The sequence below is a fragment of the Taurulus bubalis genome (genome assembly GCF_910589615.1).
Source record: "Taurulus bubalis genome assembly, chromosome: 3".
NCBI classification, from domain to species: Eukaryota; Metazoa; Chordata; class Actinopteri; order Perciformes; family Cottidae; genus Taurulus; species Taurulus bubalis.
The window spans coordinates 25165104-25192169 of NC_136591.1; the positions used below are offsets into that span (position 1 = coordinate 25165104).

At 41.1% G+C, this 27066-nt stretch overlaps 1 protein-coding gene across 1 annotated transcript in view; it reads left to right on the forward strand.

Annotated features, from left to right (window-relative positions):
- Positions 1–12380: 12380 nt before the first annotated feature.
- The window catches only part of ylpm1 (YLP motif containing 1), a gene marked incomplete at its 5' end in the record, with an annotated part of 34704 nt that continues 20018 nt past the window's right edge, over positions 12381–27066 (forward strand). The window contains 17 exons of the mRNA XM_079215738.1: positions 12381–12953; positions 13957–14178; positions 15081–15269; positions 15568–16110; positions 16995–19633; positions 20567–20690; positions 20899–21034; positions 21129–21218; positions 21321–21501; positions 21753–21943; positions 22125–22276; positions 22368–22430; positions 22602–22721; positions 22837–23013; positions 23094–23177; positions 23284–23367; positions 23454–23528. Coding sequence (XP_079071864.1) covers positions 12381–12953; positions 13957–14178; positions 15081–15269; positions 15568–16110; positions 16995–19633; positions 20567–20690; positions 20899–21034; positions 21129–21218; positions 21321–21501; positions 21753–21943; positions 22125–22276; positions 22368–22430; positions 22602–22721; positions 22837–23013; positions 23094–23177; positions 23284–23367; positions 23454–23528 — 5643 coding nt within the window. The remainder of the gene's footprint in view (positions 12954–13956; positions 14179–15080; positions 15270–15567; positions 16111–16994; positions 19634–20566; positions 20691–20898; positions 21035–21128; positions 21219–21320; positions 21502–21752; positions 21944–22124; positions 22277–22367; positions 22431–22601; positions 22722–22836; positions 23014–23093; positions 23178–23283; positions 23368–23453; positions 23529–27066) is intronic.

Genomic DNA, 27066 nt, shown 5'->3' on the forward strand with positions numbered 1-27066 from the left:
GAAATAACTGAATAAAGACAAAGAAGAAAAAATGCAAGGAGAATAAAACACATAATCACTTGTCTCATGAACTTATCATTGTTGCAGCTCTTTGCTCGTAGGATTGCAAGTGTTTTTTCTCTCTCTCTGTTTTTAGTCATTTCAGAGGAATCAGGGCACGGCCCACTGTCCTCAGAGTGACTTTCCATCTTGTCAACCGTGTTTTATTCTCCTTAAATCGTCACCAGTCGTCCGGCATGCCTGTGCTTAAGAAGGGGCATTGACACTGTCACACTGCGGTCTGTTAATCAGGCAACCTTGTCGGCTTCCTCTTTCAGGAAATCTATGATCACACTGTTAGTGCAACCTTCACCACTGCCATACACTCACAATCCTTTCTTTTGCCTCACGTGAGGATTATTCAGTGGCGGAGGTGAGAGTCCACTGAGAATAGGCTGTAAAGTGTCAGTCATGGTTACCCAGAGAGGTAAGACAATGTAACCAGGTGAAAGTGAGTGAAGGAGATAGGAAACCATCAATATGTTCCCTGTGTAAATTGAAGAAGGTCATGATTTATGGCTCCCGGCTACAGCTTACATACATGCTGAATCTCCTCTTTTTTTTCCCTCACTCTGTCGCCTGGCTCAAGGACAGGTAAGGGTGCCTTTCTCCGCAGCTAGTCCCCGCCACCATGAAGTCTGTAGCTCTTTTGTGATGGACAGCCCTGAGAAAAGCCAGTGTTCTTCAAAATGAATTGAGCGCCATCTATAGGCAGCCACGGTGACTGAGTTTCGGTACCTCTGCTGTCCAGAGAGAAGCAGCTAAGCATTAACATAGTGCACATTTCTACCTGTGATACACGTGCCTCTTTGGGTTGTTCATCACCTCATCAGTCACGTCCGTCTTTCACTCTCCTTTCACTTGGGGACTCAGACAGAGAGGGGCCAGCTGTGGGTTTTTTGAGGCCTCGCAACAGCTGCAAACCCCGCATGGCATTGCATCTGTTCAAGTCTCGCAGCATTATGGCTTGTATCTCAACTAAAGCAAGTTACATTATAGTTCATAGTGGGGTTCTTTCTGGCCTCACCCTATTAACCAGTGAGCAGATGGAAATTATATGGTGGGGTGTTAGGCCTGAAAATGGACTTGCAAGCAGCTTGCTGTCTCAAGCACGCAGCTTAAAATGGGGCAATTTAAATAGGGTCACATGAGAGAAATCAGGACTTGGTTGTAAATTCATTCGAGGCGGCACAATGAATACCATCAAGTCTTCTCTGAATCTTAAAGTTTATTATTTATTGGCATGATTTATTATGTCTGGGCGCCTCTGACGTTGTTACTTTGCCTTTGGAGGGAGCCAGACGTAACAAATGGAGCTCTCATTAGCATTTGACCTCCACATTATGCTTTGTTTACCTGCCTCTCCTCACCTCTATATCTCCTCAGACAAAATCAGGGCTTTCACAGAAGGCTGTGAGTGTGACACAGTTTTGTTACTGGGCGGTAAAGGTAAGTACCACATTTGCATTGCAAGATTTCTCAAACAACTTGAGCATGCAGAAACAAGGGGGTGGGGAGGTGCTCTGCTCCTCCGGGACGTAGCCACTCCCAGATGCTGTCGCCGAGGCTCTGGAGCCCTGACAGCTGCTGAAATCCCCAGAGATGATCGAAAGAAGTATGAACTAAAGTTACAGTAAAGAGTCACGGGCACAACCAGTTATGTATGGATAGGAAGTTTTTCCCCACTAATTGCATTTGGCAAGAAATGGCATGAATGAAGTCGACAGTATAAAATGGGGTTTAGTTGTGTGAATGTTCATGTTTGCAAATTTAGCGTTTCTTTACCTATGACGGTGATGAGCCCACATTACATTTGCAGAGCCATTAGAGTCACAAATGTTCTTTTAAATTGGATGAATGGCATTTTAGTTTTTGTAAACATTTGTCATTTCAGATGTTTATTCCTACAGAACAACCTTACCAGAAAAAGAAAAAACACTTGATATGAGCTACAAGTAATATAAAATCAAATAAAAAAACTAAATGTAGCTGAAAAACTGAAAGATAAAGAAAAACATCATTACAATTGTAATTATATGCTCTGTGCAATATTAACATTTCCACGTTTCATGGGTAAGCAGGTCATGCATACAGTACGTGTATAGAAAATCCTAGGCAACAAGTAATGCCGAAAATACACAAACACACACACACACACACACACACACACACACACACAGACCGCGGGGTGTGGCAGGTAGCTGTGTGTGCTGTAGTTAATTGCGCAACGAGAAACTGTTCTCTAATTTATTTCTCGCCTGTCCATACAAGAGTGATCATAAAAACCCATTCATTTCACAGAACACAATTTTCATATTTAATGAGCATGACTCCAATACAATTACAGTAATTAGTCAAATCTCACTCACGGCCAATGGAGCTCGCCACCATTATTAGTGGATCGTATTAATGATGTTGCACATGTGGTGCTCATAGGGTAATTGAGGGCATGTGTGGGTATGGGAACAGGGGTACTGGGGATTGGAAAGCAGCCGTGGTGGCAGTCTGTTTTTTGTCTATAACGGGCCTTTTGTTAACTGGAGGTCTGCTTGATATTAAAATGAAGATGTTTTAACATGGTGACAGGCAGTGCTATTGATTTGAAAACAACTGTAGTTTTACTTTATCCTTTACTAGAATAACTTGAACTCTACATAAAATAAATCCACTGACACATTAGGTTGTTGGTTCATTGACTGACCTGAAAGTTGGTATTTTACAAGCTGCTTTAAATAATTGCATATCAGTTCACAGCATCGCACCGTGCACCGGACCCAGGAGGATCACAACAAGGAAGAGAAAAAGGGAGACGCTGGAAAAAGAAGCCCATTTACTGTGAGTGATGATACTGCAGTGTCTGACATTTTGGAGGTTTTCTTCAGCTTCTCTTTTCAGTCTGACCCTTATTAAACCTATAGAGCTGTGTCGTATCTTCAACCAGAGTATGCAGCAAGAAGTGACACATCTCCCCCTGATATGGGAGGATTCACTGTGTGCACATTTTTCTTTGTGTTGGTTAGCGCAGCTATGATGACAAGATTTTATAATGTGGACTTTGTTTTACTATATTTAGAAATGTGTTGATATACATTTTGCTGACATCTTTCCGAGAGGTAAACATACAGAACTTTATAAACACATCACTGTAAAAGTTAGATTGTATGTTGTTTCATGGGCTTTGAACCAGTTAGACTCAGGGATGATGTTCATAAGGAAGCAATAATTTCAAAGAAAAGTGATTTTATGGCCTCTTATCCAATTAAGGTCAGTGTCACCGCTAAGTTAATGAGTGTGACGGCGTAAAAGAAAAACCTCTATTAACACAACATAATTAGCGGAACATGGTGGAATTAGACAGCAGCAAAGACAGTGCTCTGGTCTTTGTATAATTAAACACAGGGAAAAGACAACAATTAATCCAGATCTTAAAACCCCAGCCTCATTCAAGCCAGAGAGGGCATGCATTGTTTTAGGAAAAGCTCTTGAGACAGAGCTGCTGTTGTGTGAAGTTTGAATTACAGTTCAAAGACAAGAGCTGTAAGTGAGGGAGGTCATGACAACAATGTGACAGATTCATGGAGGCCAGATGACTCTCACACAGCGACTTAGCAGAAGGTGCCATGTTTGTTCTAGAGAACTGAATGACATCCATTGTAAATTTCACAGCACTATTTCTGCCTTTGGTGCTTGGACTTGGATCTTATTGGAGTTTACTTGGTACAAACTTTCTGCACAGATTAGTATTCTATATGGCGGCCTATTGCTGCCACCGTGACAATAAGCCAACACAAAAACAAAACAAAAAAGACACGTTGGTATGTTGTCAATTTCAGAACCCAGTCTATCAGTCTGACGACGGGTAAGCCTCTGGGGTCACAGGGTTGTATTTCTGGAGTTCTGGAGTAGCCAGCGGATATCCCGGCCAAGACTTCCTTTTCCGTGCACTGATCATTGTTTGCACTGTCATTAGCAACTTGAGATGCCAGACTGGAGTTTGAGGAGCGAGACGACGTCTACGACCGCATAGTTTCACAAGTAGCCAGTTTACAAGCTCATTTTAACCCTTGTCAGATGATAGTTGTGTTGGGCCTTTGCTCTCCACACAGACTTTTTATCTGCATTCAACCAAAGTCTGCTCGAACGGGATTGGTCAATATTACTCTGATTACAAATGGAAACCAGAACGCTTCCGACACCAAACATCTTGTCCATTTGCCTGCATTTGAATGCAGAATCTGTTTCCAGAGATAAGTATGTTTTGGTGAGGAGAATAACTTGTCGGCCCTCTTGGTTTACGAGCTAATACCTGCAAAAATCCAATCAGCCTGAGCTATTGTTGTGTTTAGCACTAATCAGCAAATGTTAGCATGCTAATACAACACATTAGGTGCACATGGTAAACCCCACTGTACCTGCTCAGACCGACAAAGTTGGTGCATTTAGCAGCTTAATTAAGTTGGTAGCAACCAAAAACAGAGATAAAAGGGATTTAAATAGCAAGACACACAGTGCAATAGAATGTTGTTGCATTCATTATATCAGCTTCATGAGGTGATAATATGTCAGTGTTATGACAGCTTGTTGCACTGCCCTCAAGAGGCAAACAATATACATTATTACAGGTTTACATAATATGAAAAAAGAAGTCGAAATACATTCTGAATGATCAGCTCACCTGAAAGTGTTTCATTTGTTTGGGGAAATGACTTCTGCCAACACGGCCTTGCTCAGGACTCAGGACTCAGTATCATTGCTAACAGTGACGGGTTATTGGGATGCATCTCAGTCTGAACTAACCGATTATTCTCGCCGCAGCATACTGGAGGGCAGGCCTTATTAGTGATGTGCTAATGTGACATTAATTGCTTTTACTTTTTCACTCCATTAAGAGGCTGCTATCTGTTTCAGGAGCCTGGCCAGATGGTTTATCGGCTCTCCGCTCTGGCAGCGGTGTTGCTAATGGACTGAAGCGCGGAGCTGTAAAATAACGACAGCAACAGGCGACCACAAGAAATGCCCATAAATGAACGGCAAGTGTGGAGGTGCAGAGAACCTGTGAACGGGACAACTGATTAGGAAACTGTCAAATGTTGACCTGACAAAAAGAATTTGGAGGGTAAAAATGAAACCTTTGACCTCAAATGCGTCAAGTTTGTTTGTTTAGAGTATTTTTAAGCTTTCGTTGAAGAACACTGACAAGTCTTCATTCAAAATATTGGCAGCCATTGACTATGTGCTGAAAATAAGGCCGCCGCATTGAGCAGTAAAGCCAAGAGCAGGGTCAAATGCTAAATAAGAAGAAGCTGGCACTAGAGACACCCGGGGGAATCCTCCTCCTCTGTGTCCTTATCCTCCTCGTTCTCCGTCCTTACTCTTGCATCCACCACCCCTCCACCTCTCCCTACCTTGATGCCAAAGCTCCATGACCTAGGCCAAGATCAATAACACAGTTTAAAGAGGATGGACTGTGTAAACAGAGACGATAGATCCTGCCGATGAGGATGCCTTGACCACTGATGGCCTCTGACTGGTGCGGTAGCATTTGATCAAGTCGAACCATTGATGGCTGTCAATACATCTGGCAACAGAGATGTTTGGACCCTGTCAGCGGGACATCAGGATAGTGATATGTATAGGGGTTTGGTCCAAAGATGAGTGGTCAGTCGAGGATGAACGAGGCCATTAGGGATCTGAAGTTGCAGGCAGGTATTGGCAAATAGGCATCCAATAACCACATCCTGTGGGTGTCCAGTGTGTGGATTCACCTTGTTCAGTTAGAGTGGCTAAAGAACACGTGCATCCTGCTAATACGCTTATTAATGTTAAGAAGAGTTAACATTAAACACAACTGTTGCAGCAATTTGATCGATTTATCGATTAGTTGATCAACAGAAAATTGGTGAAAAGAAGTTGATTTGGCCCTTCATGTCAGTCTAAGGTTCAGTGTAGCAGTTTAGATGCAGATTATTGGTTTTAATGGGTGTATAAATTAGTAAACGTAATTGTTAAGTGATTGCAAACACTTTGTAATGTATGACCATTACAAGAAATCAGTCTGAAATGTGTGTCCTCAGTTCATGAAGATTAAATTAGCTGTTTCAAATATTATGTATAGGCTATCGGTTTGAAATTTCCCAAATAAAACCTGGATGGCATGCCTTTTCAAACGTGATTTATTATAAATAAAACATTATACTGCATCTTTGAAGAGTTTCTTTACCATATATCAGGCGTCAGCTTTTTGTGCATTATTCCCATATGCAGCAGTTTTAATGGACCATGTGTATGATTGTTTATATTTACAGATTCTAGATGTCATAACAGTATCCAGTCCCTGTGAGGCAGCTCTGGGTGTGTCTGTTAACTGGCATGCAGAGGTGCAAAATTTGGCTTTCAAATGGTAATATTTTCACAACTGGCTTTTTGTTTAAGAACTGTCACCCAGGAGAAGGTGCAGCAGAACATTTTGTGTGCAAATTGATTCGATACATATTAAAAAGTTGTAATTAATGTCTGCAAATTATAACTTACTCCTTTGCTGTTAACAAAAGCCTAAATTCTTCGGATATTTGCTTCTCCAGTTTAGTTCAATATTTAAAAAATCTCTTAACAAGTTACAAATGTGAACTCTTTGTCAGAACCTTGTACCTACATTACCCACAATGCAACTTGAACTCTGACAGTTTGGTCAGTTATTATGTTAGTAGCTGCCAATGTAGCCTAAGGCAGAGAAGAGAAGAGGGCTATCAAGGTCTGGTGAGCTCACTTCTTATTTAAATAAAAAAAGTGTAGTCTTTGATGTGTGAAATTGATGGAGTTCTCCTTTTGTTTCACTTGTAAGAATTCCCTTCATATGAAGGAATAGATTGAAGATAACAATAATAATAATATACTTGTGTAAAAGAAATGCTGACCCAATACGTTGATGGAATGGGTTAAGTCTAGGTGTAATCCATTACTGCAGCATAACTATGAGCAAGATTTATATGTTTTTAACGTGGACACCAACCTATTTTACACTTTTGTATAGACCAGATATCATATCGCCATCTATGTGAATATTTCTGAAGTGAAAACAAAAACATTACTCACCTACATTTACACATGCATATCAAACCTTATACTTTCTAAATGCAGAGTGTACTAGCCATAATTCTGCTTATCTCCCATGTGTGGCAGCTCACATTCTAGTGTATAAACCAGCCCATTACCGCCTCTGTAAGTTATATGCAACAACACAATCTGTTGAACCTAGAGCCAGCCAGCTGCTCATATTAATCAAACAGCTCACTTCCCTTTACGACACAGAGCAAATAGTCATAAATGCTCGTATCTGCCTGTCTAATAATGTGGACGTTACAATCAGATTCATGGTGGCATAAACTATTACATTTCATCTTTATCATATCGAACAATCACTCCTTTCTCATGAGCATCACTTCTTTCTCATGAGCATCGTTTATAACTGCCGGACAGCTTGTTGCGTAATGAAATTCAAAGCAGTCTATCGGCTTGAGGGATCTCGGGCTCTGTTTACTTATATTTACATATACTTATATGGATTTTTGTTTTTCCACAACAGGCAAACAGGCATGATGAATGTATAGCTGCGGGCCCACTGGGACATGTGGCTCTCTGCAGAACTAATCTGTGGTCAGGCAACTTCCAGCTTTACTGTAGTCTGGAGAACCTCGGCCTGTTTTGTTACAGTGGATTCTCTTTATCATGTCAACATGTTGTCCTGACAAATAAAGACTACATTTTTTTCTTCACAGTAATGTTAGGACGACATTATTGCACCAATGTCTTTACAAAATATAGTAATATGTTAGTATATATTAGTTTTAATCACAATTTACTGAACGAAAATTATATGAATTACATCATCAGCAAGCTTCTATAGCATATTTCACAAATAGTTCAGTCAATGGGGAATATTAAACAACAGCTGTATAGCCAGATGTCAATAAACAGTCAATCAGGTGTGTTTGCGTGCTGTAAAAGACGACGCAGCATTCTTCACAATTAAATGTGAAGAGAATGTTTCAGTCCTCTGCTTTGTATACTCCCCCTTAATTTGAAGCACTTTGATTAATCAATTAATATTCCTTTCTCAAGGTCTTTTTATAAACCTCATCATTAATAAAAGCAGACATTCAATTAGCAGCCAAATCTTGATTGCCAATTCTGTCATAACAGTCTCCCCTTTCTATGCTTTTTTCTTCTCCTGGTTCGTTATAGTTGGGAGTATCATGGTGTGGGTTGGAAGAATTAACTAATTTCATTAATCTAATTGTCATCGCTTTCAACCATCCCACTAATAAGTACAAATTAATATGATTAATCAATCTGACGACATAAACTCATTCAATTACAGTTTTTCAAAGGCAAGTGGGTGTGTTGGGGTGATAGGGAGGAGCGGCGAGTGAAGGGAGGTGGGCCGCTGAGCAGCTTGCTCCGTGAGGAGCCCGGCCCACAAAATTGAAGTCAAGTCAGGCAATTAGTCATTCTGAATGATAAATACATGGTGATGAATTGTTGCGGGCAGATAACTGCAAGTCTTTCATTCACACAGAGACCATATGGACCACAGATTACTGACTCTTTTAGTATTTGGGACCAAACTGTGTCCATCTTCTTTTACTCCAAAACTGATCAAAAGAATAATTTATCTTTCAAGCATTTACAAAATTTACAAAAGTAAATCCCATATCTTGTAAATAATTCAGCCATCTGTTGATTGTTTAAGGCAAATAAATGTATATATACAATGTATGTATACAGTATATATATAGACCATGGCACTACAAAACAATGCTTTTTTTAAGTTTTATATAAAGCAGAAATGTCTAACTCTATTTACAATAACTGAGCAACTTTAACAAGAATGCGTTTTCACATTTGCTTCCCTTATTTGCTGAGTCACCATTAGAGTTAGACACTAACTTTTCCCTAAAAAACACAAACTGCATAATATACATGAAAAAAAAGAAGTATGAATGTAAACATTTGTTGTTATTCTGCATTAAAGGGTTTATTTGTCTTTGATATTATACAGTGGAGTCTATTCATCATGTGATATTATACTACACTGTGCTGCATGCAGTCTAGTATACTGTGTTGTTTTACTTGTATTCCAGGTAGTAATTCAAGTTAAGTACTAATGGCCATCTCAGTTATGGATGATATCGTCTATGACATATTGTAATTTGATATTGTGATATCATATATAATTTAATACATATATTTTAAATATTCTTATAAAGAATCATGTAAAGAATGTCTCACAGTGTTCAAATGCAACCAGAGAAATTAATACCACGGCATAATCAGTAAAAACAAATATCAGTTGCACAAATTCATATTGTCTTGGAGCCCAATCCTACGTTTAGCGTAATCTGCTTTTTTCACAGACAGATTTTGACATTTCACTGTAGAAAAGATGTTCCTTATAACAATACCAATGGCTCTACTCCATTCAGGAGTCTGTGTGAGCTTACACAGTGTGACAGTGAGCCAGCATGCACAAGACACGACCCTGAGAGTGAAATCAACCATCATCATTATTTATTTATTTAAGCTATGTGCTTTTTTCTTTTTTTATTGTGAGTCGTCTTATATAGAGAGGAATGTTGGTTAGGTTCCAAGCAACACTGTTGCATTATATAGACAAACAAACGAACATTTAAATACAAAATCTTTAATCATAATCTGATACAACATGCATACACTGCGTTTTCAAGGTCATCGATAGATGGTTTTCTCTTTGTGATCCTCACTATTGTTGTTCTAATTCATATTAGTCTCATAACTAAGATTCAAATAGTATGAAGAGTTAACGAGTCTCAGATGGAGCGGCTGCTTAGATTTGATTTGTATATTTCAGATCTACTGTGCTGCGAGGAAGATGTGCTGGCGCAGCACTTTGGGGTGATGCCCTTTAATGCGCTCTATCTTATCAGCCAGGCATCACCCCTATTCAAACCAGTCTCTGATTGAGCAGTGTGATGTTGTTTGGGTCTTACATTGGGAAGAGTTTATAGAAGCCCTATCTCTAATTTGTGAAGTGGGGTATTATAGAGGAGACAATTAGACTGGGGTTCGATTGGCGTATAGAGGCTCGGATGCTGACAGTCAAGAGAAGGCTTTCAAATGTCATACCAATTAATCTATCCAGCCATCAAACAATATTCTGGAAACAAAGTCAGGGGGGGCGATCAATCCGCATCACTTTTCTCCTCACCGGGTTATGGGAAAATTGATTTGTCAAACAAAGCATTTTGGAAGCAGTGCATGGACTTGTTTGGGATCCATTAGCTTCCATTGAGCATTTTGTTTAACATAGGATTTTCATCACAGAGAAAATGCAGTGTCCTCAATACTGTGAGCTACAACTTTACGATTTCTGATTTCTTTGTTCTTTGCTTAGAAAGCCTCAGAAAGTGCTGATGAAGATTGAAAAGGGCCAACTTCTAATGCATTCAAGAAACGCTTAAAATGGTATTGTTATTAGTACAATACACAAATGACAGTACAACGATCTGTCCCCCCCTTCCAAAAAGCAAGAGGCATTAGTCCCAAGTATCATATTATTGTAGCCCACACTGGGCTATCCTGCCATCCTATACAGCGTGGCTGTCCTAAGCTGGATCATGAATTCCCTGTGCAGTGTATTGTTCTAAGACAGAACTGTATAACATTGTGCCCGTCATGCTGTTTTAGAGGAGAGAGAGCTTCCTCTGTGGGATTTCTCCTAGTTCCATCCCCTGATAATGTATCTCTCCCTAAAGGCTAGGCCTCCGTGACCTTGTCTTATTCATCGAGGGCATCTTAAGCGAAAGAACTGAATCCTGAATGGGCCATTTCCCCTCTTTTAACACCCCTTTAATGTCATCAGTGAAATATGAAGTCATTAGGCGATATTAAAACACTGCTGACAAACTAATTAACGGGAGACATTAAACAGGACGGGCTTGATTAATCCGCTTTAACGATTTTTTTTTAAGTGGTTCTGGTCAAAATTAATACAGATTTACTGGTGATCTTAAGAAAAAAATACTCTTATGTGTATCAGACCTCAAGGGCAACCTAAAGTCACTGGTCTTTTACCCCCCACTGGTCTCCCTCCCACCATACCTTCTCTGTTGCTAAACAAAGTCTGAACTCACACAGTTGGTCTCTGACAACAAACTAATGTAGATTATATAGACACGCATGCTGTAGGCATAATCCTTAAAGATTTTTCAGACTACATTTAATTTATTGTTTCATAAAGAATATATTGTAAGCTAACTAGTTGTAAACAATTGTTAAAATGTGGTTAACTTAAATCATGGTATGTTATTTAAATGAGGCACCTGACACATTTGCATGTACATGCAACATTTTAAGAGCTGAACATTTGTTGGAATGGACTTTAATTAATTTAACTTTAATTGCAATATTATCAATGTTCTTGGTATGAGGCAAAGACCTTTACTGAGTTTTATATATATATATATATATATATATATATATATATATATATATATATATATATATATATATATTTTTTTTTTTACAGACAAAGGTTCCTAGTTGAGTAGACATGTCTTTGTAAATGTCTCCCTCTTGTGGTAAAAGCACGGATCCCTGGTCAACTGCTCAGAATCATATATTTTTAGTGGCAGCCTTGATTGAAACTTCAAGAGAGCATCCAGAGTAGGCTCCTCAGGAATTACCTGTGAACATGTTCTGACATACAGTAAATATGTATGTGTGTATAAAAACAATATTATAACAATGATAATGCACAAATAATAACAATTAAACTAGTATTAACTAATAGTTAATATGTAATAGTACTATTGCTATTAGTATTATTGTTATGATTAATACTATATATCCTATTTTTTAAGAAAAACTGCATTTGTAAATAAGACATTTTCACCATCACCGGAAGTGGTCACCGGATGACTTGTGAAGCCCTTCCGTCATCACTGAGCTCGTTGAGCTGTAGCATAGCATCGGCCACACACGTTCAACGATATCACCGCCTCGAAACGTTTTGGTAGCTTATTTTCATAACACTAGTTCTCGGTATAGATCCATGGGCTAGCCGAGACGTGCACATTTATTGATCAAAAGCATAACTGTTTCCTGCTACGGAGTTGGTGTTTATACTCTACTCTACTACTTTGTTTCATGCGACCTGGAGAGACGGGACATGAAAATGTAACGTTAGTTAGCTGTCTGTTGCATACGAGGTAGGTTCACGTTAGCTGCTCGCTAGCTTCTAGCCACAAAGGCTAGCTTCTAGCCACAAAGGCCGTGGACACCGCCTCGCTTTGTTTTTAAAAACAATGTATCCTTCCTGGGGAAATTACGGGGCACCCCAGTCGCAAAACTTTGGAGGGGCCGGGGCCGGACCCCACAGGCCACCCGGTGGAGGCCAGGCGCCGGGGTTCGGCGGCTTCGACGCCCCGTCGGGCGGCTCGACGTTCTCCAGTCTGCAGGAGCAGCACCGACAGCAGATGGAGCAGCTGCAGATGCTGCACCAGAAGCAGCTCCAGTCCGTGTTACACCACGGGAATAGTACGAATACGTACGGCGGTGGACAGTCGGGTGGATATCCAGGATCAACGTGGCATTCAGAAGGAGGAGGACACCCAGACAGCGGTGCTGGGGCTCAGTCGTACTTTCATAAAGACGAGACTCCTTCCCTGCCGGCCAGAGGTCCACCTGCTCCTCAGCCGGGTCACACACAGCCTCCTCCACCTCCAACGCAACCGCACCCCAACGATCCCCAACCTGGTCCTCCTCCTCCGGAGCCCCCGTCATCCAAACCACCAGAGAACATCAGTGCTCCCAATGCCCAAGAGGCCAACAACAAAGATCCACCCACGGCAGAGGAAGACAAGTCCTTACCTTTACAGGTATTGTATAAGGTATAAGGTTTGTGCTCTGGGTAGTCAGCTGTTTTATTTATATATATATATATATATATATATATATATATATATATATATATATATATATATATATATATATATATTTATTTATTTATTTAATACATACATATTGATTGGATTTGGACACGTTTTGGTCTTTCTCAACCAAAGACTACCAGCAGATGGTTACAAAATCAAAGCGCAGATTATTATATATTTAAGTACATGAGTGAAGACTTTTGTGAGGTTAAAAGAATGCGGGAGTTTCTTGGATTCCACAAGACTTCTTTTGAGAGTTGCGATGGACAGTAACCCAAGAAACTGCCTAAAATCTTAAATGTCATGCATATGCACACCCTTAGGTTGCATCACTGGTAACGAAATTGAAAGATTGAGTCTTTATTACTTAGTAATACAAATTTTAACTTTTTGTTTAAAATTAAAACAATGTTGAACAATAATACATACAAAAACAAACTACCTTAGGTAATCAGAAAATAATATAAATCCAATTCAGCAGTATAGCCTGGTATTGTATCTGTCAAATGTGGTCAATATGAAATCAGGGTACAGCTGTATGGTGTGAAATGTCAAGTACGTGCACAAAAACAAAAATAATATGGACTGTAAGATGAAGAGTTAAATTCATATTTGTGTGTGAAGTGAATGTTGCCCCATTTGGTTTACTATATGTGTTTTTGTTAAGTTATCAGAATTAAATACGAGCAGGTAAATAAACATTTAATCACGTGTTTAAGTTATACTTCAAGGATTCAGGGTTTAATTAAAAATACATTTGAAGCCACTGTTTGTTGCAGGTCATTGACATAACATGTTTAATTATAATCCCATTATTGTGTCACATTGAGCTAGAAATACAGATAATATATGGAAAGCAAGATTTCCCCAAACACTTGTATTGTGAAAGTGAGGACAACATTCCTTGTGCGCTTTGTCTGATAGCAGTCTTTGTTATTGTTTCACACAGGAGCAACAGCAACGATGGTATAAACAACATCTTCAAAATCTACAAAAGTTGAAGCAAGAGAAAGCCAGACTTAGTCAGAAAGAGGGTGATGGTCCTTTGCTGCAACCAGCCTCCGGCCCAGCGGTTCCTTCTCCTCCATTAGAACCACAAAAAGGCGCACCTCCTCCACCCCCTCCAAAAGAGGAGCCCCCTGCACCACCTCCACCGCCTGACGAGGCAAAGGTAAGCATTACTACTATGTTACAGAGGTGTGAATGTAAGAATTCAGTCTTTTCTGGGGAGTACTACTGCATAGACAACATAAGTTGTATATAGTCTTTTCAATTTTAACACCAAGAATAGTTATGCTGCAAATATATATATCTGTTCCGTATATTGGTTATAGATCCCCTTGAATAATGTCAATATATGTTGAAGATCTTAGTCCTTCCTTTTAGTAGTTATCAAATGAATCAGCGTTGCTTAGGGCTAAAGAGACTACAAATACAAAAATTTAAAAACATCGGAGAGTTCTGTGTTAAAGATGAAGTAAGCTTACCAGATCTGTGTTGTCCGCTTCTCATCTCTGCTTGAGGCTACCAGCTCGAGGCTACTTTAGCCGCTATTAGCATAACACACCCAGATTTCCCAACTTTTGGTGGTCAAATTGCATTGTGGGTAATGTCGGTGCCAGCTTTACACAAAGGCTTATGACAAATATTGTGCATTGTGCTGTGGTTCTTATGATGAGCAATTGTAATAAATAAAAAAAAGATCAGACTTGTTCACTGTTTAAACACAATGTCAACAACAACAACCGGGTAACACTGTCATGTTAGTTGGGCTATTTAGTTGTGGACTAGGGGTTCATTGTCCCGTTAAACTGTTGTGACTAAATATTTATTACTCAACATATTCTATCATATCTATTCTTTAATATCCATAATGTATTTCAGTAAATACTCTAAACTAAATGGTGCTACAGATAATGATGCACTTGTGTACATATGTTCACTCTATAAAATGTAGCCATTTACATTAAATGGTTGTGTAATATGTTCTCAGTATCCCCAGTTACGTAAAAAAAAAAAGAAATCTTTGAGTTTCAAAGATGTGGTTTGCTCTAATCGTGTTTATGTTTAAAGCCTGATGTCCCACAAGACCCAGAGGAGGCGGCCCGCCTGCAGCAGTTACAGGCTGCAGCAGCGCAGTGGCAAAAGGTGCAGCAAGAGAGAGCAGGCTTACAATACCAAGCTCTCATGCAACAACATGAAAAGCTTCAGCAGATCCTGGAAAAATACCAACAGCTGATTCAGCAACCTACAAATCTTCAGGTACGTAAATGGTAGTTTCTTTGATGGCTACTTACTGGCTGGTCTTTTTCCCTTGTCCTAAGATGATTGGTATATACAATGAAGGTGAAAAGCAAGCATAGTATGTTTAGTGAAACCAAAAGCGGGCATTAGAGTGAGTTTGAGCTGCAACTACTCTGATCTGCAACCTCAGCAGCAGCTTGGAAGGCAATATGTTTTTATTTTCCCATGCCACGTCTCAGTGAATTCTTCGTTCAGCATGTACTTGTATGATAATTAACCAAATAACTCAAATTGAATGTCCTCTTTTTTTTTGCAGACAATGTCTGCTGAAATGCAGTTGAGGCACTATGAAATGCAACAGCAGCAGTTCACCCCTTTGTTCCAAGACTGGGATCACTCTTTCGTCCTGTGGCATGAGCAGTTCAAGACCTATCCCCACAAAGACCAATTGCAGGACTATGAGCGTCAATGGAAGCAGTGGCAGGAGCAGATGAACGCCACCAATGCCCACCTTCAAGAAAGGGTGGCCACTCTCACTGCCATGGTGCCATTTGCCTCAAGCCAGTATAGTAGTGGTATGTTGGGACAATTTGGCCAGTACCCGGGACAAGACATGCAAATGCAGCAGCAGCAGACTGCAAAGCCGGCTATGCAGCATTCCCCACTTGGTGTTGGACCCAACGCTCAAGGTCCACGGCCGACTGGCTTTGGGACACATTCGGAATCCCCTGCTGGACCCCCTTTGAGAGGAGCGGACCCTGCTAGCATAGGAGTTAGACCCCCAGGTCCCGCCACCATTCAGCCATCAAGCGTCAACAGCGTCAGAGGTCCACGGTCAGTAGGGTGTTCATGTACCACTGTGATTTGGATTTTATCTAAAGTTACTACAAGGAACTTTTTTAATTGGTTATTAATAGTCTCAATTTAATGCTGATACCTCAACATAACCTACATAAGTAGAGAATATTGGCTATTTCTATATAGTTATTCTTTATACCTGTCATTGGGTAAGATACTCCAAAACGATTAATAAGTTACGCGGGTTCCCCAGAAACTCCTTAAACTCAGACTTCAGCAGGTCGGCCTCCGGTCAGCAGTTGGAGCTCCGGTAGGAGGTGGAGAGCTTTGAAACCCAGCAGCAGTGGCTCCTCCTCCAGCCAGGAGCAGAGCTTTGCCTCGCTGCTTTGCCATTCCCCGCCGGAAGCCAACACCGACACCATGCTGCTGAAGGCCCAGGCCTGCTGAAAGGGAAGGGTGGCACGAGAGAAGCAGAACCTAGACTGCCGGGCAGACTATCAGACCCTGCTGCAGTAAAATTAGATGTTTCCTTCAGGGTATCTGGTGTTTGGAAACATTACAACCTTTGTCCCCATGGATTTCCAAAATTAACAGAAAAAGTTCCTTTTAGTAGCTTAATTAAATTAAAATATGTTTTTTTTTTTTTTTTTTAATTTTTAAGAAAAATGTATTTAAATTTAGGTGGGTTATTACATTACCTCATGTTTACAATTCATGTTTTATATTGATAGCCTATAACTGGGATGCTAATAGAAATCTTTTTTATTAATAATCTTAATAATAATTATGTTTTTTGGTTTCTTTTTTTACAATTTCTGTAGTCCTGCTGGTCCCAGCGGAAGCAACCCTAGATTTGACCGGCCACAGCAGCGCTTTGATGGTCCTCCAAGATATGACCAACCACAGCAGCGCTTTGATGGTTCTCCTAGATTTGACCAACCACAGCAGCGCTTTGATGGTCCTCCTAGATTTGACCAGCCACAGCAGCGCTTTGATGGTCCCCCAAGGTTTGACCAACCACAACAACGCTTTGCCGGTCCCCCAAGGTTCGACAAACCACAACAGCGCTTTGATGGTCCCCCAAGGTTCAATCAACCACAGCAGCGCTTTGATGGCCCCCCTCGATTTGATCAACCAAGGCAGCGCTTTGATGGTCCCCCTCAATTTGACCAACCAAGGCAGCGCTTTGATGGTCCCCCTCGATTTGACCAAGCAAGGCAGCGCTTTGATGGTCCTCCCAGATTTGACCAACCTCGATTTGGACAGCAGCCTAGATTTGAGCAGGCCACAAGGCTCCCTGGCCCCCCACCTCATTTTGAACATCCAACTGTACCTCAGCAAAAACAACAGCAATGTCCCCAACCTATGGCCCAACCAGCTACTAAACAACCAGCTGGTATGGATTCCAAGACTTCTGGAAAGTCGACTGGGCCACAGTCCGAAAAAGAAAAAGCTGAATCAAAGCCAGCTGATAAGGCCAATGCTGATGATTTGACAGATGATAACTTGCTTGGAACAGAGGGCTTTTTTGTCCAAAATGACCCCATTCCTCAAACATTACAAACAAACCCAAAACCTGAGGAATCAAAAAACAATAATGCTTCAAATGATGATAAAAAACTAAAACCTGGAAACGATAACCTTTCTGTAACTGCTCCTCCTAATGTGGCTTCAAAAAGTACTGCTATACAAAAACCAGATGGGCCAATGACAAACAGTAAACCCCCACTTGTTCCAAAGACCCCTGGAAGTCAACAGGAGCTGCAAGCTTCTGGCCATATGCAGTCAAGACCAGATCCTCCAAGGCTTCCCCCAGGGAGGGTACGTGGTCAGCCCCCAGTACCTGTCCAAGTGCATGGACGAGGACGTGGGCAGAGAGGCCCTGGAGAGTTCACGGGACCAAACACTGTACCACTTGGGGATAATATGAGAGAAATGTCTTATGACTACACACCATCTGAAGAGAATGTGGAGGTACCTGATGAGCAGGAAGAATATCACTGGCAAGATCCTTCATACGAGCAGTGTGATGGTGAGGAATTGGAGGAGCCCCCTGAAGAAAGGTGGATGCCAGGTGGACATCACTTCTCAACAGAGGAAGAGTTTTATGAAGATCCAATGGGCCCCATGGGCAGAGGCGGCCCTCCTATGGGCAGAGGCGGCCCTCCTATGGGCAGAGGCGGCCCTCCAATGGGCAGAGGCGGCCCTCCTATGGGCAGAGGCGGCCCTCCTATGGGCAGAGGCGGCCCTCCAATGGGCAGAGGCGGCCCTCCTATGGGCAGAGGCGGCCCTCCTATGGGCAGAGGCGGCCCTCCAATGGGCAGAGGCGGCCCTCCAATGGGCAGAGGCGGCCCTCCAATGAGCAGAGGCGGACCATCCAGGGGCAGAGGCGGACCATCCATGGGCAGAGGGGGACCATCCATGGGCAGAGGGGGACCAATGGACAGGCACTGGGAAGAATTTGAGTCAGCAGAGTACTCCGAGGAAGGGGATCCTTACTGGGGAGAAATGAGACCTCCAATGAGAGGCATGAGACCCCCGTTTCCACCTGGCCGGGGTCGTCCCCCACGTGGTCATCCTGGCTTTATGCACCAAGGACGAGGACGCCCACCTCACCCAGCACATGGGCCAATGGATCATGAACCATTAGGCCATAGAATGGAAATTGATGATACTGAAATGGATCCAATGCACCATGGGCATGATCTTCATAGCCATCCAATGCATTCTGACGTAGGACGAGGCAGACGTCGTGAGCCACCACCATCACCTCACGAAATGATGGATCCTATGGAAAAATCATTGTACAATGAAGGCATTGAGTTAGGGTGGCAACCACCACATGGCAGAGGCCCTCCTATGCCTCCGCATGAAATGATCGATTCGGGAGGAATGAGAAGGAGACCTATCGGTCGAGGAATGGCAGGAAGAGGCATGTGGCGGCCAGGTGCAACACATGAGGAATATGAAGAGAGACATAATGAGGGTTTTGTGGAGGATTATGGTCATGGGGAACATGGTTTTCAATGGCGGCCACCACAGAACTATCCTTCTAATGACTATGGGCATGAATCCAAGTACTATGAGTCTGAATACGACGGAGACCGTGCTCCTCCGGAGAGGGACTATCCCTCTCGCATGCCACCTCCAGAGCCTTACAGAGATGGCCATTGGCCAGAGGAAAGAGAAAGAGGTAAGCCATATCCTTATGGTGAACATGATCGGGGAAGGGGAGAACTTAGAATTCGTGAGTATGGGGCTGAGCCACCGTACCGGCAGGAAGAATCATCATACCCACCATCCACAGCGCCTTCAGAATGGGATAGGCCCTCAAGACTTCCTCCACCACCAGACAGAGGGTATCCTGCTGACTATGAGGATCGCAGAGGTCGCTATGAAGAGCGCAGAGAAGAGCCTCCTTTGGATTTACGTCCAGCTTTATCTCCTGCTTCAGCGGTCACAAACTTGCCAGAGAGCTCAGTTGATCCAGCATCACAAGGAACAAGTGGAGCAAATGTACTTGCGCTCTCCCAACGTCAGCATGAGATCATCTTGAAAGCTGCTCAAGAACTTAAACTAATTAGGTAATTTCTCGACTTTCATCATTAATTAATACATCATTGTTTTAGGTTCACAGATTCTGATTTATCTGTAGTGGAATCTAGCTATGCAGAGTGCTGCGTAATTGCTCAGGTGTGGAAATATCCACCCATAGAAATAGTGTAGAGTAGAACTGACATTCCCATGGTAAGAGCTGCGTCCATTTGTATGTATACCGTGGCCATTGCTACCGTTGTAGCAGGCTATATTCTATATAAACTAAATTGATTTATGGCAAGTCCTGGACTCATTGAGGTGAGGTTTACAGAAACGACTAAAAGGCGCCGTGGAGTAGTAACAGTATGAAATGTAGAGAGCCAGAGTAAATGAGTAAAAGTTAACAACTTGATGCTTCATCTCCATACTCTTGTCAGTGTTCAACTTACTTTCTGTAACTAGTGTAGCATTAAAGCATGGTGGAATTAAAAAGCTACATGGCTAAATAGTTAGTTAGCTTGCTACTTCCGCCATGCTTATATGTTACACTGGTTACAGAAGATGAGCTGAACAATGGACTGGTGGCCAGTGGGCTCTGCCTCACTAACGAACCGGCTATTCTTCCTGGTCAGCTGCGACAACACCGTACGTCACTGGGACGTGTATTGTCATCATAACAACAAGCTACAATTGATCATTTATTTTGTACTAGTCAAATGACCATGTTTCCGCTCTACTCCTTTTATATTCTATGCATCCCCCCTGAGATTTCTGCTACCACACGAAAACAGTGTGAATGTGAATGGAATATTATTTGTGGTGCTAAAATGTTCAAAAGCACCGTGACAGAAGCAGAGGGCTGTTTTTATTTTAGTTGCAGCTTTGCCATTTTGCTAGCATATTACCTACTTTACTTTGTGATCAAATGGATTTTGGGGGACTCTTTGTTGAACTTAACTTCCATTCTTTTGCGTCTACAGGGAGTTGCAGGAGGGGAAGACACCTGGTACTGAACCTCAGCCTGTACCAACTGACATCCTGTCTGAGCTTCCTGCTGGCCTTCTTGGTTTGGAGATCCCACCAGACGTCAGGAATGTTCTGAAGGTAATATTTACTAACATTATTTAAGCCCAATTAATGAGTGTATTGCTGTAAGAATGGCAAGATTGCTGGTTAAGTTAGAGGACAGCAGGAAGACTTTTACACACTTAATTTTTTCAAACATTTTCACAAATTAATTGGTTAAAATTATGTGTTTTATTTACATTTTATATATAACTGTTGATCAATATATTAAATCTGTCATCTTTAGGGCATGACTGCAGCAGCACAGACGGCTGTAACCCAACCTGTTTCTTGGGATACAAAGCCTGCTTCCACAGATTACCAGACATCTCTCCCCAAACCCTCAATGATGCCAAAGACTGTGGATTATGGGCATGGGCACGGTATGTGCAGCAAAGATGGACATATTTGATCATTTTAACAGATAACAGATAAGTTTCAGGACCTTGTTGGTGACATTAACGCTTGATGTTTCAGAGCCTGGAGCTACTGTTGAGCGGATGTCTTATGGTGAGAGAATTGTGTTGAGGCCTGACCCAGTACCATCAGACAGGGGCTATGAAAAAGGTTAGTCTCAGTACTTTAAAGCTTAGCTTTCTCTTCTCATACAGAACTTGATTTAGCAATTGTCTAACTATTGTTCATTGATGAACTATTTCATTGTCCTAGAACCTCTTGGTCCCAGAGATCCTTACAGTAGAGACCCATATTTTGATAGACGATCGGACCCTTATATGGATCGTCGCGACTACAGCCGAGAGCGGGAATCATACAGAGAAAAACTGCCATCTGAATATGAAAGAGACCGATATGAGAGAGAGCGATATCCCCCACGAGAGAGAGATGACAGGTATGGTGTATCCTCAGCAACTCTGACACCCTGTTTTCCTAACTATGGGGAAGCACGCTGCTTCCGTACATATGTAATATTGTTTTTTCTATTTGTCTGTTTTTGATTCAAGCACACAGTCCATGATTGAAGAAAGGTACAATATCACATTGTGTCAATACATTGGGATTAGTCGTCAGTGTGTGCTAGTTTGAATCAAAGAACTCTGTCGACAAATCAAATCTTGACAATGCTCCTCCTCCTCTGTGTAGATCTCCACTGGCACCTCCTTCACGCTCAGCATACAGGGAGAGAGAGCGGGATCTTCGAGAGAGGGAGAGAAGTGACAGTCGTGATCGAGAAGAACATTACGGAAGGCCTGGCTATGACAGACCTCCATACGAGCGCACCGGACTCGATCGCAGTGGGCCTGAGCGTTACGGCCATAGCTCCTCACCTTACGGTACGTTCCATCCCACATCTGTTTACAGACGTGTACTCGCATACCTAGGCTGTGTTTGGTAGAACTTAACTTCACACTTAAATCACAAGTTAATTTCGTAATTACTTTAAGTAAATCTACAACGGGATAAAAATACTGCCATTTAGAGAAATGTTTAAATCGCATCAATATCATACAGTAGACCGAAGAAGTTATCCAGAAGACAGAGGGCCTCCTACTGCACCGCCTCTCCCACCTCCACCTCAGCCGCCCCCACGAGTCGAGAGGAAGCCTGAAATCAAGAATATTGACGATATTCTCAAACCACCTGGCAGATCATCTCGCCCTGAACGGGTATTTATTACTGCTGCAATGTTTCTTGATGTAACACTATCACATTTTTAGTTGTATATTAAGAGCTCATGTATGTGATACATTTTAACAGATTGTCATCATAATGAGAGGGCTTCCAGGAAGCGGAAAAAGTCATGTTGCAAAGCTCATACGGGTGAGTGGCGTTATACCAGCAAATCATAGTGTAATTATAATGTAACGTGACTGATCGTCAAAAACAACAATACTTGTAATATGTCTTTTTTTTAACAAATATTATTGCCTTGGGAACAAATCCAATCAAAACATAAAAACTTTGCTTTTTAATGTTGTTGACGTTATCAAGGATAAGGAAGTCGATTGTGGCGGTGCACCTCCAAGAGTTCTTGTTTTGGACGATTATTTCATGACAGAGATTGAGAAAGTACAAAAAGATCCAGACACGGGGAGAAGGGTCAAGAACAAGGTGAGTCTGACACTTAACAACAACAAAGTGGTGCTAACGTAGTGCTGTTGGAAATCGTCGTTATAATTGTGAACATTATAAACGATGTGATACAATACAAATATCTGTTTTGCAGGTTCTTGAGTACGAGTATGAGCCAGAGATGGAAGATACTTACCGGAACAGCATGCTTAAAACATTTAAGAAAACTCTGGATGACGGCTTTTTCCCCTTCATCATTTTAGACACTATTAATGACAGGGTTAAGCATTTTGATCAGTTCTGGAGCGCAGCCAAAACGAAAGGCTTTGAGGTGAGTTGTGAATGTCTCAGATTTTTTTTTTTTATCCTATCGGCCCTGTGCTAAATTGGTTTGTTTTTTCATATTTTAAGGTGTATCTGGCTGAAATCACTGCAGACACTCAGACATGTGGAAAGAGAAATGTCCATGCGCGCACTCTTAAGGATATATTGAAGGTCTGTAATATCTAATTACTGTCTCAGATACATTTGGCATAACAGGAATGTCCAGTAAAGCTAATACATGTACAATGCACTTCTTAATGGAACCTTCTGTACACAGATGTCCAACAACTGGGAGCCTTCGCCACGTCATATGGTGCGCTTGGATGTCCGGTCCCTGCTTCAGGATGCTGCTATAGAAGAGGTGAGGTCTTCAAGACGTGATGTTCTTATAATATTATAGTCCCTTTTTAGTACCTGAGCTGAACTAATATGTGCTTGTGTTATCAGGTTGAAATGGAAGACTTCAATCCTGATGACGAGCCCAAGGAGCTGAAGAGGGAGGAGGAAGAAGAGGGTGATCTGGTAGGACATGAAAAGCTTACATTTATAGCCACATAGCTTCCAGAATCATTTTCTCTGATTTGTATTCCCATCTTCCACATAAGGCGTATCTAGTCATTTGATTTACTATGTAGTAAATATCAGATGCACAAGGAAGAGCAGACCAGAGAAATTATAAAAATAACAAATATGTGGGAGCAAGATGGAGACCATTAATATACTGTCGTGAATCTTTCCTAAAAGGAAATCATAGTCCATTAACAAAAGGGTCAGTTTCAAGGCTTCCAGGTTAGGATTAGATTAGGGTTTGTTTAGTAGACTTTGTTTTTGAAAAGTTTAATTTTCATCTAAAAGTTTTTAAAAATGTTGGACGCTATTAAATTCTTATTCTTGTTAAAGTACCACCATCAAGCAAAATGTTCCAAAACTTTATTCTCCATCATTGCGGATGAAGCTGGACCATTCTGCTGAGTTTGGCTTTTCATTCAAGGAAAGTCAAAACCTTTTTTTTTTTTTAGCAAAAGACATACATTTAATTTGGATCCAAAAATTGAGTTGGAAAAAATATAACGTGTCTATTAAATTATGTGTGAAACATACTCATCAAGCTTGATTAAGAAAACACCAAAACATTCAAAATTGTGTGATTTAAAGAACAAAATGCCAAATTAAAACAATGAGGTAAATATTGCCTTTGACATAAAAGAAAATGTTTACAGGTGCATTTATAATAATACATTAGTGTTTTGGGGCTCAGATTTTAAAACATTTTCAAAGCAAATAATATGATTGTTTAACCAGCTGTATAGCTGTTGTACAACTACTCTGGTTGAAAAGTTCAAATATGAGTGTACCTACATTGGTGTTGATGAAATCAAAAGGATGGACTTTCTAATATCAGGTGTCAGTGAAAGATTTTCTCCAGTTGTGTCGACATTTTTATGAAGTCTTTCCAGCCAACGCACTTTGAAAGTTTCCAAATGTAAAGGTTTCCTATGATACCACCTTCAGGGGGATTGTCTCCATATGGAGTATATCAAGCTTGGGACCAAACTCGGGGGTAATAAAAGTGATTTTATTAGGAAGAAAAAGAGATCTGCAGAAAAAATATGCAACTGGCCTCGATAGCACAGTTGCCTAATAATTGCCTGTCAACAAATCTGCTTTACCTTGAAGCAGCTATTATCAATTATGTGATAACAATGTATCAAATGTCAATGGAAAATAATGTGAAAGGAGTCCCTTGTCGTGATCAACCAAAGCTGCAGTTCCCCTCAGCTCATGTTTAGCCGTCCGGCCTGCAGCTTTACTGTTTTTGTTCACTCACAGCTCTCATAACCCACTGTTTACTACCTGCTCAGCAGCAAACATCACACACAATCTGTGACTAGCTGGTGAACATAGTGGAGAGTTTAGCAGCTAAAGAGACAGTTTTTTTTAAATTCAGGAGTTCTTAGAGACAAATAACTAGAAGAAGAAATAAGAAAAACGCATTTTGTCCCATTACGGTTCAAACTGTGCCGTGAGGCCACATCTGTCCATATGGTACGGCAGCAAGATATCCACTGGCTCAGGAAAATGCTCTATTTAGAGATTGCTTTGTAGACCATTCTTGCTTGAAAATCCTATACTCAAGCTCTGCACCTAAGTTTTAATGCCTTATTATTTACAAACCAAAAACCACTTTCTTTAGACATGACCAGATTTCACAAGTAGACTTTTACAGGACTGTAGTTTGTGGAAACAAATTGTCTATAAAAGTCCACTGTAAAGTAGGATGGGTATCGTTTGGGTTTTCCCCGATACCGGTGCTAAAACGATACTTTTAAAACGATACCGGTGCCTGAACCAATACTTAAAAAAAACAACTATACATTAAAGAAAACAAGACAATTTTTTGTCTTCCAATTGAACAATATATTATCTATTTAAAGTATACTATAGATATAAATAAATATAAAACACTAGACTTCCAACTATAGCTTCCAACTTTTTAACTTCAAACTTAACAATATATTAACTGTTAACAACAGTTTACAGTATACTTAAATAAATATAAATAAATACAAAACACACACACTGTACACAGCTTCGAATTTCAGCAATTGTTTTGCATCAGGTGGCCTGACACAATTGTTTGGTTGATGGCTAGCTAGCTACTGTAGCTATACAAACGGTAGGCTATTGTTACCTGCTGCCAGGACGGAGTCATCAGAGTAGTGTAAAAAAAAAGTATTTCAATCAGCTCAGGCACCGAAAGGGGCCGATCACACTATACATGACTTTTAAAAGTGCAGCCGCTTCAAAAACGCCTTGGCAAAAATGCGCCGGGCACAACAGCCTGGTGCGCCTGTGGAGCGGGCCTGCATGCGCAATCGAGGTACATTGATGAGCTGTGCGACTCCGCGCCTTGCGCTTAAAAGCTGAGAGTATTTAAACTTTTATGCTCGCCTAAAAAACACTATAAAAACGCGAAGCGTGGCATTTAAAAGGCGCGCATGAAAGGCGCGCCGTACCACAGGAAAACAATAGTTTTGCTAGCGACGCGTTTATGAGAGTCGCGTCTGGTGTTATCGGCCCCAAAGGAAGCACCGAAATCTGCGTTGCGGTTCTATCCCGTAGGCACCGGTCGTATAGACGGTTTCGGTACCAACCCTACTGTGAAGTGTGGGTATGGTCAATGAACACAACAAAGTTTTAAATTTAGAGACATGGTCAGTTAATTGTTGGTTATTCTTTGAAATATGATACTATAATAATGATCTAACTGTGAACATGTTTATGGAACGTCCTTTATCTATCAGATTTAAGGATGATTTTTGTTTGCAAAAAATTCAAAATAGTGACGAAATGGTTGAAGATATGTGCATTAAACTCCAAAGTGGGGGGGATATATTGTTTCCAGGAGGGCCAATGAATCAAAATGTAACGCTGCTGTAACAGCAATGAACAGTGGATGCGATGCAAAAGGCAGAGGTCTGGATGGTGGTCTGTTATCAAAAGTCAAGACAGTGATAATGGCCTGTTTTAAACTGTATACAAAATGTTGATTTCTTCATTTGTTCTAAATCAAGAAAACAAATGGAAGTTACAGACATTAGACTAATTTACAAATAGTCCTCAAATTTCACTTTAAGTGTCAAAAGCAATGTTCTTGGTTTGCAGAAAAACAACATTTATATCGACGCTTTAGATGAGCAAAATTTAATCATATAAAATATGGCTCATTTCAGTCACAACAAGAAAGTATAAGTCACATTTGAAAGCGTCACTGACATCTCCAGAACAACCTCATCCAGCGGCACTAAACACTTCACCTCATAGGGCTGCCTGTGCCCTTGAGCACACGAGGAGTCCCCTATATGGTACTTGTTTGGTTTCTCTAGGTACTTTACAGCCCTGTCCCATTCATTTTTTTAATCACTGTATCCCCAAAAATATTGCCCCTTTAATGCAACACGTTAAAAGGATGTCATTCATTCATGTCTGTCCCGTGCGTCTCTAGACTGAAGGCTGTCAGAAGTGGGTTTTTTATCGTCTACAGCTGCCAGCTGTCTGT